The 11,014-nt window shown below is 27.0% G+C and overlaps 1 protein-coding gene across 2 annotated transcripts; it reads left to right on the forward strand.

Moving 5' to 3' along the window:
• The first annotated feature begins 7,418 nt into the window (after positions 1–7,418).
• On the forward strand, positions 7,419–10,774 carry LOC145844936 (uncharacterized). Of its 2 annotated transcripts, none has more exons than XM_082952357.1 (7): positions 7,419–7,640; positions 8,211–8,341; positions 8,787–9,057; positions 9,609–9,721; positions 9,933–10,072; positions 10,286–10,427; positions 10,511–10,774. In XM_082952357.1, exons 1-7 carry the CDS (start codon positions 7,451–7,453, stop codon positions 10,673–10,675), a joined length of 1,152 nt encoding a protein of 383 aa, XP_082808483.1. In that variant the 5' UTR covers positions 7,419–7,450; the 3' UTR covers positions 10,676–10,774. The 2 variants fall into 2 exon arrangements, with proteins under 2 accessions (XP_082808483.1, XP_082808489.1); XM_082952363.1 differs by having other exon boundaries at positions 10,289–10,427.
• Positions 10,775–11,014: the final 240 nt, after the last annotated feature.

Genomic DNA, 11,014 nt, shown 5'->3' on the forward strand with positions numbered 1-11,014 from the left:
GGCCTCATGACATCACAATTCGGTTGCGAATTTTTTCTATCGGCGAGCGCTGAAAAAAGTTTATTTATACTTGAATGAGCGAAGGCGTCTGGTACAAATATATCAGCGTTGAAACTGCTGCGAAATATTTTTCATTCAACGCTCAAACGGCCATGTAAGAATTTGTTGATGTTAAATCGCACGTGTTTAAATGCAAGCTGTTTGTGAGCGGCTTACGGCAGATTGATTGACCTGAATATTTTTGATGCCAAATAAGTCGTGAAGGTTTGCTAGAAATTTTTGTGGATGTTTGAAATTTTTTATGCAAAAAGCTGCAAGAATTTTTATTAAAACTCAGTTTAAGTTTCGGTAAACGAACACACTTTTTAAATAGTATTTTTAGTAAAATTTATTCCTTATTGTTTTTTGTGTGCTTTTGCATGAAAACTGTTAAATAAAACTGATTATCAAATGGTCGTATATCTATAACTAATTAAAAAACACCTAACTGTTTTGTAAAGTAACAAACTAGTCAAGATAGATATCTAATTTTAGTTTAAAAATCTAGGCAAAGTTACAAAAGTGTCTAAAAAAATTATAAGTCATTTATAACTAATTGAAAAAAGTAATATAAATCTAAAAGATGAAAATTTCTATTTTTTACAAAGCTGCAAATTTTTACTATTAAACTAAAAGACTAAAACATAAATAACAATAATTCATAAATTTTAAAACTGTTTTTATTTTATATAAAGTTTTTAAAGTAGAAAAAAAAATCAAATGCGTAAATTAATGATACTTTTTAAAAATTTTTTACTTCTACTGTACTTTAATAATTAAAATTATTAATTTGAAAAAAAAAATTAATTTCATTTCACAATGTATGTATTTCCTACTACTAAGTACGTTTTTTCTGATAACCGTAATAAATTAAATAAATTTATTTTGTTTTTTAACGGTTAAACTGATTGTCTAATTCAACTGTAACTAAATAAAATTTATTTGAAAAGAACGAATGTTTTCATGCTACATAGAAAAATGTATTGAATGGTAAACTAAATGATACTTACTATTCAGTAAAGTCACACATGATTAAAACGTTATTTTACTTTTTTAACTTCTGCATAACGTTTTATGTTTGAAAATAAATTGATATCCTAATATTTTATAACGAATAGTAAAAACTTATTGCTTATTATAATCTGTTAGTTGTTTTTCTTTACACATATCAACATAAAAAACATTTATATATTAGAAAACTATTCGAAGTCAAAGTTTGTCAAAAAAAAAGGTTTTAGACCTTTAATTTACACCACTTTGATAAATCATTTTATAGAAATTTACTCAATACTTATGTTTTTTTTTAGTTTCACTCTTTAATATAATAATATTAAAACTATTTTAGAAATTATTTTCTTACATTGTACAAATTTTTGGGTATAAAATAGGTATATTTTGTAAGATTACAGTTTTAATCTGCAAACAGTAAAATATTATTAAAACCACAACTAGTTACAAAAGCGTCCATCATTTTAAAAAGTCTAGACTTTTTGTGTTTTTTGGTAAAATTTTAAAACTGATTTATTAAAAAAGTCAATCTTTGCCAATATTTTAGATTTTTGAGTTTAATTTAAAGTCAAACTTTGTTGTATACCATAAACAGTTTATTATCTTAAAAATGACTAATTAAGGATTGAGTGGAGTATAAACTTTCACTTAATTATTGTTTAAACTAAAACAATTCTATTATATATCTGTTTACAAAACAAGCTATATACGTACAGAAACTTAAAAAAAACTTAAAATTTTAAATTTCGATACCCAACAGTTACAAAATGTTTATCGTTCATTATAATTTAGTAGATCTTATAACATATTTATGGAAAACTTTGGTATACTTACACGATTTTTGCTAAGGTGTAAAAGTTCAAAAATACTTGTAAGCGTAAAAAAAAAACAAAACTAACTTTTTTTATAACTTAACAATCTAAGTACTTGGAATGTAGACGACTCAAAATTCGTAGCATTTTTCAAAAGTAGTTTACGGTTAGTTAAAAAAACACTATTATATCAACATTATAATTAAGAGGAAACAATAAACAAATTACACCTAAATATTGATTTAAGAAAAATCAATGGCATCTTTTATTTCTACCAATCAATGTACGAATGCAACAAGCCACCTAGCAAACTAGTTTCATGTGAAAAAGCAGCGAAAATTCTTTAAAATCCTTTAAAAATTTGTATAATTAAAACATTTGTCACAAAAATTTACATTTATAATCCTTTTTTTCTCATCATTGTCAGTATGATTGAAGCAAAACAAATGAAACTAAGCAAATAAATTGCATGTTCAGTTTAATTAGTTTACACTGTACTTATTTTTATAATTTTTTTTCATGGAATCTGGTATCGATAAACAAACAACAAAATACGTATTGGTTAACATAGTTTTATAACTTTAATCATAGTATGTAAACACTAAAAGGATAAGCTAAATATAACAAAAAATAAAAACACACAACGTTATTTAAAATCGTTACCAAGTTTTGCATATTGTTTAGTATGGCTAGTAGTTAGCAATAAATCTAAAAATACGTATATTTAGCAAGTTACCTTTAAATGCACGTTAAACTTGTAATAAATTTTCATGTGATACAGTAAATAAATTTTTATTTACATAACTGGCTTAAATGACAACTTTTTAGTTTCATATTGTAAAAAAACTTGATAAAATATTGCGACATGCTTTTGAAAACAAAAATATTTTAAGCTAGCTTAAGAAAAGTATTTAGTTTCGAGTTGGTTAATTAAAGTACTATTTAGAGAGGATACTAAGAACATATCAAATGAAGGCAAATGAGAAATTCTTTAAAAAAATGTAAAGTATGAACAAACAATAAAAATTGCTTTATGAAGACAAAATTAGCAAGTATAAAACATTTCAACGAAAAAATAAAATTAAGATACATAAAGCAATTATTAAGTGTAAAGAAAATTAGTAGATATAAAGTTCCATTGTTTCAACAAGAAGTTTTAGAACTACTTTAAAATGGTCTTATTACTAGGCTGATGAAAGTTTCTGTTTACAATTAATAAATTATAATTAGCTGTGTTTACTCTTAAAAAGCTGTTTTAAAAGTATTGCCAACTTTTTTTTTCGAAGCATTAAATACTTTTTACAGATTAAACCTGTTTTTAAAATAGCTATCTTCTATTATTATAAATTATTCTGTGTACAATATGATTGTTTCCTCTATTTTTCTGAAAGTGTATAAATGTTCTAGAACAAAGTTTTAACTTATAAATAAATTCTACTTTTCGTCTTTATATTTGTCGTAAAAATTACTGAAAAAAGAAATTTTTTAAACTAACAATCTTTTAATTTAAAGTAGTTGAACACATTGTGTTACTAAACTTACATTGATTTTAGCATCGGAGTTGTTGGTTGCATACTTTTAGTTCCTACTAACGATTTATAAGAACCATAAATTTTATTTTTTGGTACAAAATTAAGTTTAAAACAAAATGTAAGTTTCAAGTTTGTTCAAATAACCTAATTCTTACGGATAAATAGTCAGTTTCACCACATATTTTTTTTCACTTCTTAAAACTACTTTAGAGCAGTAAGGCCTAAAAATATTTAACGTTTGAAACTTTTACTAAGTATTTTATTTGTTTATTTGAGTTTTTTCAATATTGATCGAATAAACGAAACTCAAAGTTCTATATTTGTAAAAGATGACCCACGTATTAGCAGTTATTTCAAATCATGATACTTACTTTATTAGATATTATTTTTTATATTTGAAAAATAATAACGTTTGAAATATGTAACATCAGCCATTCTAAAATATATAATAAACAATTCAAACGTTCATTAATTACCTTAAATACAACTTTAAATCTTTCTTGATATTGCTTTAAAACAGAAAATATCAAGCAGTCTTCGTAATTATGTTTTTAATATTATAACTTAACAAACATTTTGTTTTTGTGTACAAACAGTTATGAAGTTTAAAATGTTTTGTTAAGTATCAACTTGTGTAATAGAAAAACTAGAAATAGAGTTTGAGTCCATAAAATATATTTGCTATAAGTAAAACTAGTACAACGTTTTCAAAAGTAGAAATAAGTTAAGATAGTATAAAATTCTAAGATTATTTTTTGAGTGGAGTTTATACTAAAACCAAAGTCGATATCGTTGTTTGATTAGTACAGTTTAAACGACTTTTTTAGCCTGAAATTTTCAAAAACTTACTAAAATACCATTTCAAATACAATGTTATTGCAGGAAAAACTTTTTAAAAAACAAATTCTTAGTTAGCAAATCTTCTGTGCTACGCAAAAAACTTACATTTTTACACAGTTTGAAAAAAAAAAGTATTATTTATTTTAAAATTAAACAAAAAATGATAATGTATTTCAAATAGTTAGGTTTCAAGTATGCAAGAAGGGTCACTTTTGCACGAAGACAATTTTTCACATATAATTTTCATTCAACACAATTTTTCAGTTTATGTTTTTTTTAAAGAGTTATTTAGGGCTAATGCTTGTTTTTCAAATCCCTAAAATTTAGATTATGTTTGAATACTATTGGCTTGAAAAGTAATATACAACTTAATACTAATTAAATATCATATTGAGATAAGCTTTAATCCTATGATTAACTAAACCTTTAAGTTAAAAAATGTCAGAATGTTTCAAATGCAGTCACAGTACACAGTGTCTTAGAAACAAAAATTTTAGCTAAAGTAATTGAAATGCTTCTCGTTTATTGAAAAGTTTTATTTTTTTCTGAATTTATAATTTAATTAAGTTCGTTGTACAAAAATGTGTATATTGTTTAGTTTTAATTTTTTTTTCTACTTTTATAATACTTACTACTTTAGTACTTTTATATATTAGGGTGAGAAAAGAAAGCTTTTAAAATTATTTCTTCTCTACCTTTGTTTTTATTTGTATAGAACTTTTCTCTTTGTAATTATATTAGTATTCTAAAATTAGGAAATACTTTTAGGATATAGGTTGTACTGATGTCAAACATTTTTTCCCTCAAAGACCATTGTACAAAAAGAGAAACTAGTATGTAACTTGTGTACAAAACAAAATTTGTTTTTTAAAGAAAGTTCCATAAAATTTCAATTAAATTTTACTCCGTACTGGTTAAAATGTGCTAAATACTTAACTGTATAAAAGTTACTTTGCTTTTATACAAACTTTTTATAAAAATAAAAGCTTGTTACAGCTGGTTTATTTACTTATGGACAAAATCCTCCTATATTAAACCTGAGCAATACATCAACAATGTACAACGAGCTGCAGCTTGTAAATTCCTGTTTGCACTCTGCGCCAACAGCCGCTCAAGCAAAAGTTTCGCTCCACAAGCAACTGGATGCCGCCCAGCACGATGCATCTCGAAAGCGGGAAGCTTGCAGACTCAGCATTCGTGCCATCTGAACTCGCTGGCTCAGATGCGCGCTCTGGCGGACGAGATCGAGCGCGTGAACCGGGAAAAGTGCTGGCGACCGAAATTCGCGAAACAATAGCCAGTAAAGTGAAAGGGTAGGGCGAGGAAGTGCGGTGCAGGCAGCTCGGGGTGATGGTCGGACGCGACGGAGGTGGTTGCAAGTGGAAGTGGTTCCACTACGGGTGCGCAGGTCTCGAGCGAGCGCCTTCTAGAGACAAGTGGTACTTTCATGCATGCAAAATAGTTTTCGTTGTTCGGTTTCACAGTGTTTGTCATTTTTGCAAACGAGTTTTGGTCAATGGTTGTTGTTGATTATTTATTTTAACTTTTATCAATTACATTAGCTTTTTTAGTTATTAAACTGTTACAAAGTTTATATTTTTTAACGTCTGGACTCTTTTTTAAACTGTTAAACAGCCTTTATGCCTTTTTTTTTGTTTCATATTGAAAAATTTCTGTTTGAACACTTTTGAAGAGAAAAATAAAGACAACTTAAATCTGTATGTTTAATTATATGTATTAGTTAATATTAGTTTTATATTTAAGTTATAAAAACCGTAAAAAATTATACATTTTGTGCAATTAAATGAATATCATTTAACAATAAAAGCATGTTATAAGTAAAATATAATATTTAGAGTTTTAGTCTAATGTAGGGGTCCGCACGTTTTTATAAGCCGCTTCTTAAGTCTTTTCTATTTAGAAAAAGTTGTTCACGGGTCGCAATTTATTGGAAATCTTCCGCGGGCCGCCTTTATTTTAAAATACTTGAAGTGTAGTAATCCACATAAAAATACTAATTTACATCAAAAATGTGATAAAATAAACATTAGTAGAGCACTAGTAATGAGTAATTCTTATATTAGGAGCCGAACTGTAAGCTTTTGTCACATTTTTTTTTCTTACTGTCTTTTAAAAAGTATGTTTTTAGCTGAAAAGTGTTTTATTACATTCAAAAAAAGTTTAGAATATAAAAAATACATTCTTTATGATTTAAAAATGTTAAATAAAAATTCCCAAATTTTTTAATGGCTAAAAAATGTGTTTTATAAATTAACTTAATCTTAAACTTTGTTCTAATTTCTTAATGTTATTTTATAATATCTTCTAGATTTTAATTTTTTTTTATGAAACAGTAATTTCTTACAAACATATGTTTAGTATACGCACAATAAACAATATTTTTAGAAAAACTAACTACGTAAATAACTAAAAGGGTTGACTAAACTCTTATACTTTCAACTGATATCTATACGCTTGAAATTAATTTAATCAAAAAAGTAGCTCTCTTAAAAATTTTTAGGACAAGAGTCTAACTTTATAATTAGTCAAATGAATTAACTAAGCTTTTTACTACAAGGTTTTACAATATTTCAACAAATAAGGTTGTTCAAAAGCATCAAAATCGCGTTTTTCATAAAACTTTGCTAAAACGTAGTTTGATAATAAAAGAAAATTTTCTTAACGTTTTTTCACGTTCGATTTCTTTGAAGTAGTTTGAATAGCGTCAGTAAAAGGTCGTTTATTGAATAGCTGTTGAATGTGTTCTAAGAAAGTTTAAGTTGAGTAAAAAAAATTAAAAAGTTTTTCGTGAAATGTCTTTTTTCGTAAAAATCTTACATCAAAACATGTATATTATTGTAAAAAAGGCATATGTAATTAGTAATAAAAGGTTGTTTTATTTTTCTTTGTTTAACCTTTTTTATACTAGTTATTGTTATTAGACTAAAAGCTATGTTTAAGTTTTGAAAGTTTGTATCATTTTCAATTCAATTTTCAAGTTAAAATGTCTAAAGTTTATTAAAATATATTTAAATTTTAGTATTTAAGTATTTTAAATAATTTATTTTTATAGCTGTTGAGTATATTTTATTATAGATTAATCTGTTTAGAATACTTTATGAGAGAACTAAACTTTAATATTCACAACAACAAATTAAACGGTTATTAATTTTTACAGAGAAACTTTTTATCTCAGTTTTTTAGTTACTACAATCAACAATGAATTGCAAAGTATTTTATGCATTTTTCGTTTTAGCATTTCAATTTTTCATAGCTTCAAGCCACAGTTGGCTTGCGTGTGTAGATTACACTGAAAAGAACGGAGCAATTTGGAATCCTGATAGATGCAGAGGTTTTGCCAGAGATTCTCAGATGTACGCCAGGAAAGATAGTTTTGGTGTTGACAGGGGTAAGTTGAAAATACTTGAATAGTTTAAGTATTTATTACTGTATGAAAACGCCAAATAGTTCATTTATTTTAAGCTTAATAGTGTTTTATTAAATGACTTAAATATATATATTTTAGAATTAAAACATACTTTTATTGCTTCAAAATAATCGTAAAAAAAAATGTTATACTTCATTAATATTTTAATTGAAAAGCTTATAGCTGTATTTACTTTGAATATCACAAAGTAGCTACAACCCTAACTAATTTCGCATATAAATTAAATATTTTAATGCTGTGCTCTACACATCGACAACTATTTGACTTTTTAAATTTTCGAACAAAGCTAATTTAAAAATCTAAAAATAAGAAGGCTTTATTTAACATACAACTTTACTAACTTATACTTACAATTACCTTTTCAACAAAGTAGCAAAGCTGTTCTATTTTTCCATTGAGCTTAGTTTTATGACTATCAGAAACAACACTTTCAAATAAAAAAGGTTTACAAGAAGAGGTACAACATTGAATAAGCAGAAAGTAAAAACTAGTTACTATTAAATATAAACATTTAACAAACTTACTTTGCAGGTTTCGATCATAAGCCAGGGCAAGATGGAAAAGCTTGCAAAACTGATTACAGTGATAACTCTTACTCCGAAGAATATCCCAAAGCCGTTTATTTTCCCGGGCAACAAGTTGTAATTGTTCACCCCATGAAAGTACATAGCATTATAATTGCTTAATTTAAAAAGCAAAAAACAAAAAACTACTTTCCTTATTACCATTTAGTGAAGATAATTTCATTGCAAAAGGAGTATAAATATACACGTATCTAACTATTTTTTTACCTATTAAACTTCAAATTTTATAAAAAAACCTTAAGTACAAAAAGTCATACGAGCTTTGATGATCATCTAATCATCATCTCCATTTATTTTCAAAGAAATGTTTTCCATTAATATTTTAGTACTTCTCCTAATACTGTTGATATACATTTTTTAATTATCTTAACTAGTATCAATAAAAATAGCTTCGTTCCACACCGCTAGACATTGTTTCTTTTGAATTCTAAACGCAATAACAGTTTGGTACTCCACATTTTATTTACAAACAAATTCACAACTACGATATTATTAAATACTTGTTTAGGGATTTTTTTTACAGAACCACGGAGCCGCCTCTTGTACAAACAGGTGGATCCCCGACCACGGGAGCGCCGTCTACCGGTCGAAAAGAAACAAAAACAACTCGAACATGCCGTTGAGCAAGTACAAGAGGAAAGTCGCCGACCTCGGAGTTTCGCTTTTCGGGAACCCCCTCAAAAATCCCGACGGGTACCCGAAGCCGGGATACCAGAACGCGCCGAACTTCTGTCGGGACACTGACAAGTCCATGGCGAGTTACAGCTTCAATGTTCCGAGGAAGCTTTCACCTGGTCAGACTATTTTAACTATTATTTGGAATCTTGATTTAAAAACACTTAGACTAGATTAAATTATTATACTTTATTTATATTAAGTGTTAACAATTATTAATTATATTTTGTTCAGTTGTCTAATCCAATGATTCTCAAATTTCGGTTAATTGTATATACTATATCAAAAGAGATTTTGTTATACTTAGTTAGATAAAAAGACTTTTATTATAAATTGTTTGTAATTGAACTTTACAAAAAATAATAAAAATGTTGAGTTTAGACTGAAAATTACTGCTATTAAACGAAAAGTGTGAACAATATAAAGCGATAGTTGTTTTTGCTGAACTTACAGTAACTTTAGATAACGACTCAATAAAACAACATTTAATCTGTCAACAAATTTAATTTGACTGCAAAGAAGAAACTAATATTTAAGTATTTGTTAGTAGTTTTGGGTAGATTTTGTACTGACTTTCAAAAAAAATCAATAAAATAAATAAAACTTTTTTTCAAATATTTTCATAAGTTTTAGATAACAATATCAAACTTATTAGTTTATTGTATTTTAGGTGAATACACTTTTGTGTGGACATGGGCTTTTAACTCTGCTGATGACATTTATTCTACCTGCTTTGATGTTACTGTTGCTAAAATTAAAAATGAAAGAAACAGAGTATTACAGGTAGGCAAAGTAATAATTTAAAATTCTATGCGTTAGCTTTTCTATTAATGCAAATACATAGTTTTATGTAAAAATAAATTTCACAGTTGTACGTATTACTTTTATTTTCTTCTACAAACTTTAGTTTGCTTTACTTTTATGTTCTTCAACAAAGTTTAATTTTTATCTAAACCACTTCGAAAGCATGAATGCAATTTTTATGACGTCACAGAGCATGCGCGTGTCAAACTTGCAAGTTCATTGCGGCGGGACGACTTCAAACAATCGAGCCGGAAGTGACGTAGGTTGCGATGACGCGTCAACACGAACTATGACGTCACAACCGACAGCTTCCACCGTTCCAACTAAAATGTGAGATTTCTTGTACTTAATAGTCTTGTATGACAAGTATAGTTAAACTAGCTTTTTTTAGCATTTTCAAACTTGAGAAACATAAACTGCTTTTTTTAAATGTTTAGTTTTACCAACCTCTAAGAATACTAGATTGAAGACCTACAAAAGTGTACTCGATGAAGTCCTGTAAAATATTTTACTGTTTGTCAAAAGTAATTTAAATTAATTTAGCAGCACACAGCCAACTTCATCAAACAGTTTGCCAATAATTACGTCACAAATGAGCGGGTCAATCAACTTGGGAACTCCCCGAAAAAGCGTGAGCAGAAGAACGATAGAAGTTAATTTCAATTGCAACATTAAGACAGCATCGGTTGGTTGAGTGGTAATGATAAATCAACTAAATTATGACAATAAAATTGTATAAACTAATAACAAAATATAAAAACTTAACAGGTGTGGAACGGCAGGTTGTTAGAAAGAAGCGAAAAAGGGAAGTTGAAGATTGTACAAGAAAACCTGTATCACGTGAAAAGCGGTGTTGTGAATTTTTTTGTAACTTTCAACAGTTGTGATGTCACCAAAAACTCACCAAGTGCTACAATTTTGAGTGAAGAGTGAATATATTTTTTAAACTGTATGTATGAGTTTTCAAGTATAAAACACTCAGAAATTGCAGCCTTTTTATCTTTACTATTTTTCAGGTTGCTCTTAGTTGATAAAAATATACATTAGTCGGAGTCGTAAAGTTGAAATTTTTTCAAGTTATATTATTGTTATTAGAAATTAATTTGCGTTGTAATAATATCTTGCGTTATTGAACTACAATAAAAGAAAGCAAAAGAAAAGTATAATTGATTAAAAAAGCATAAACCATTAAATTTAGTACAAAAGTTGTAATAAAAGTATTTTTTTAAGTATACAAATGGGAATATACCGGTTTAAGCTAAAAGTTTTATT

The sequence above is a fragment of the Thalia democratica genome, chromosome 1, assembly GCF_965202585.1.
Source record: "Thalia democratica chromosome 1, ktThaDemo2.hap1.1, whole genome shotgun sequence".
NCBI lineage: Eukaryota > Metazoa > Chordata > Thaliacea > Salpida > Salpidae > Thalia > Thalia democratica.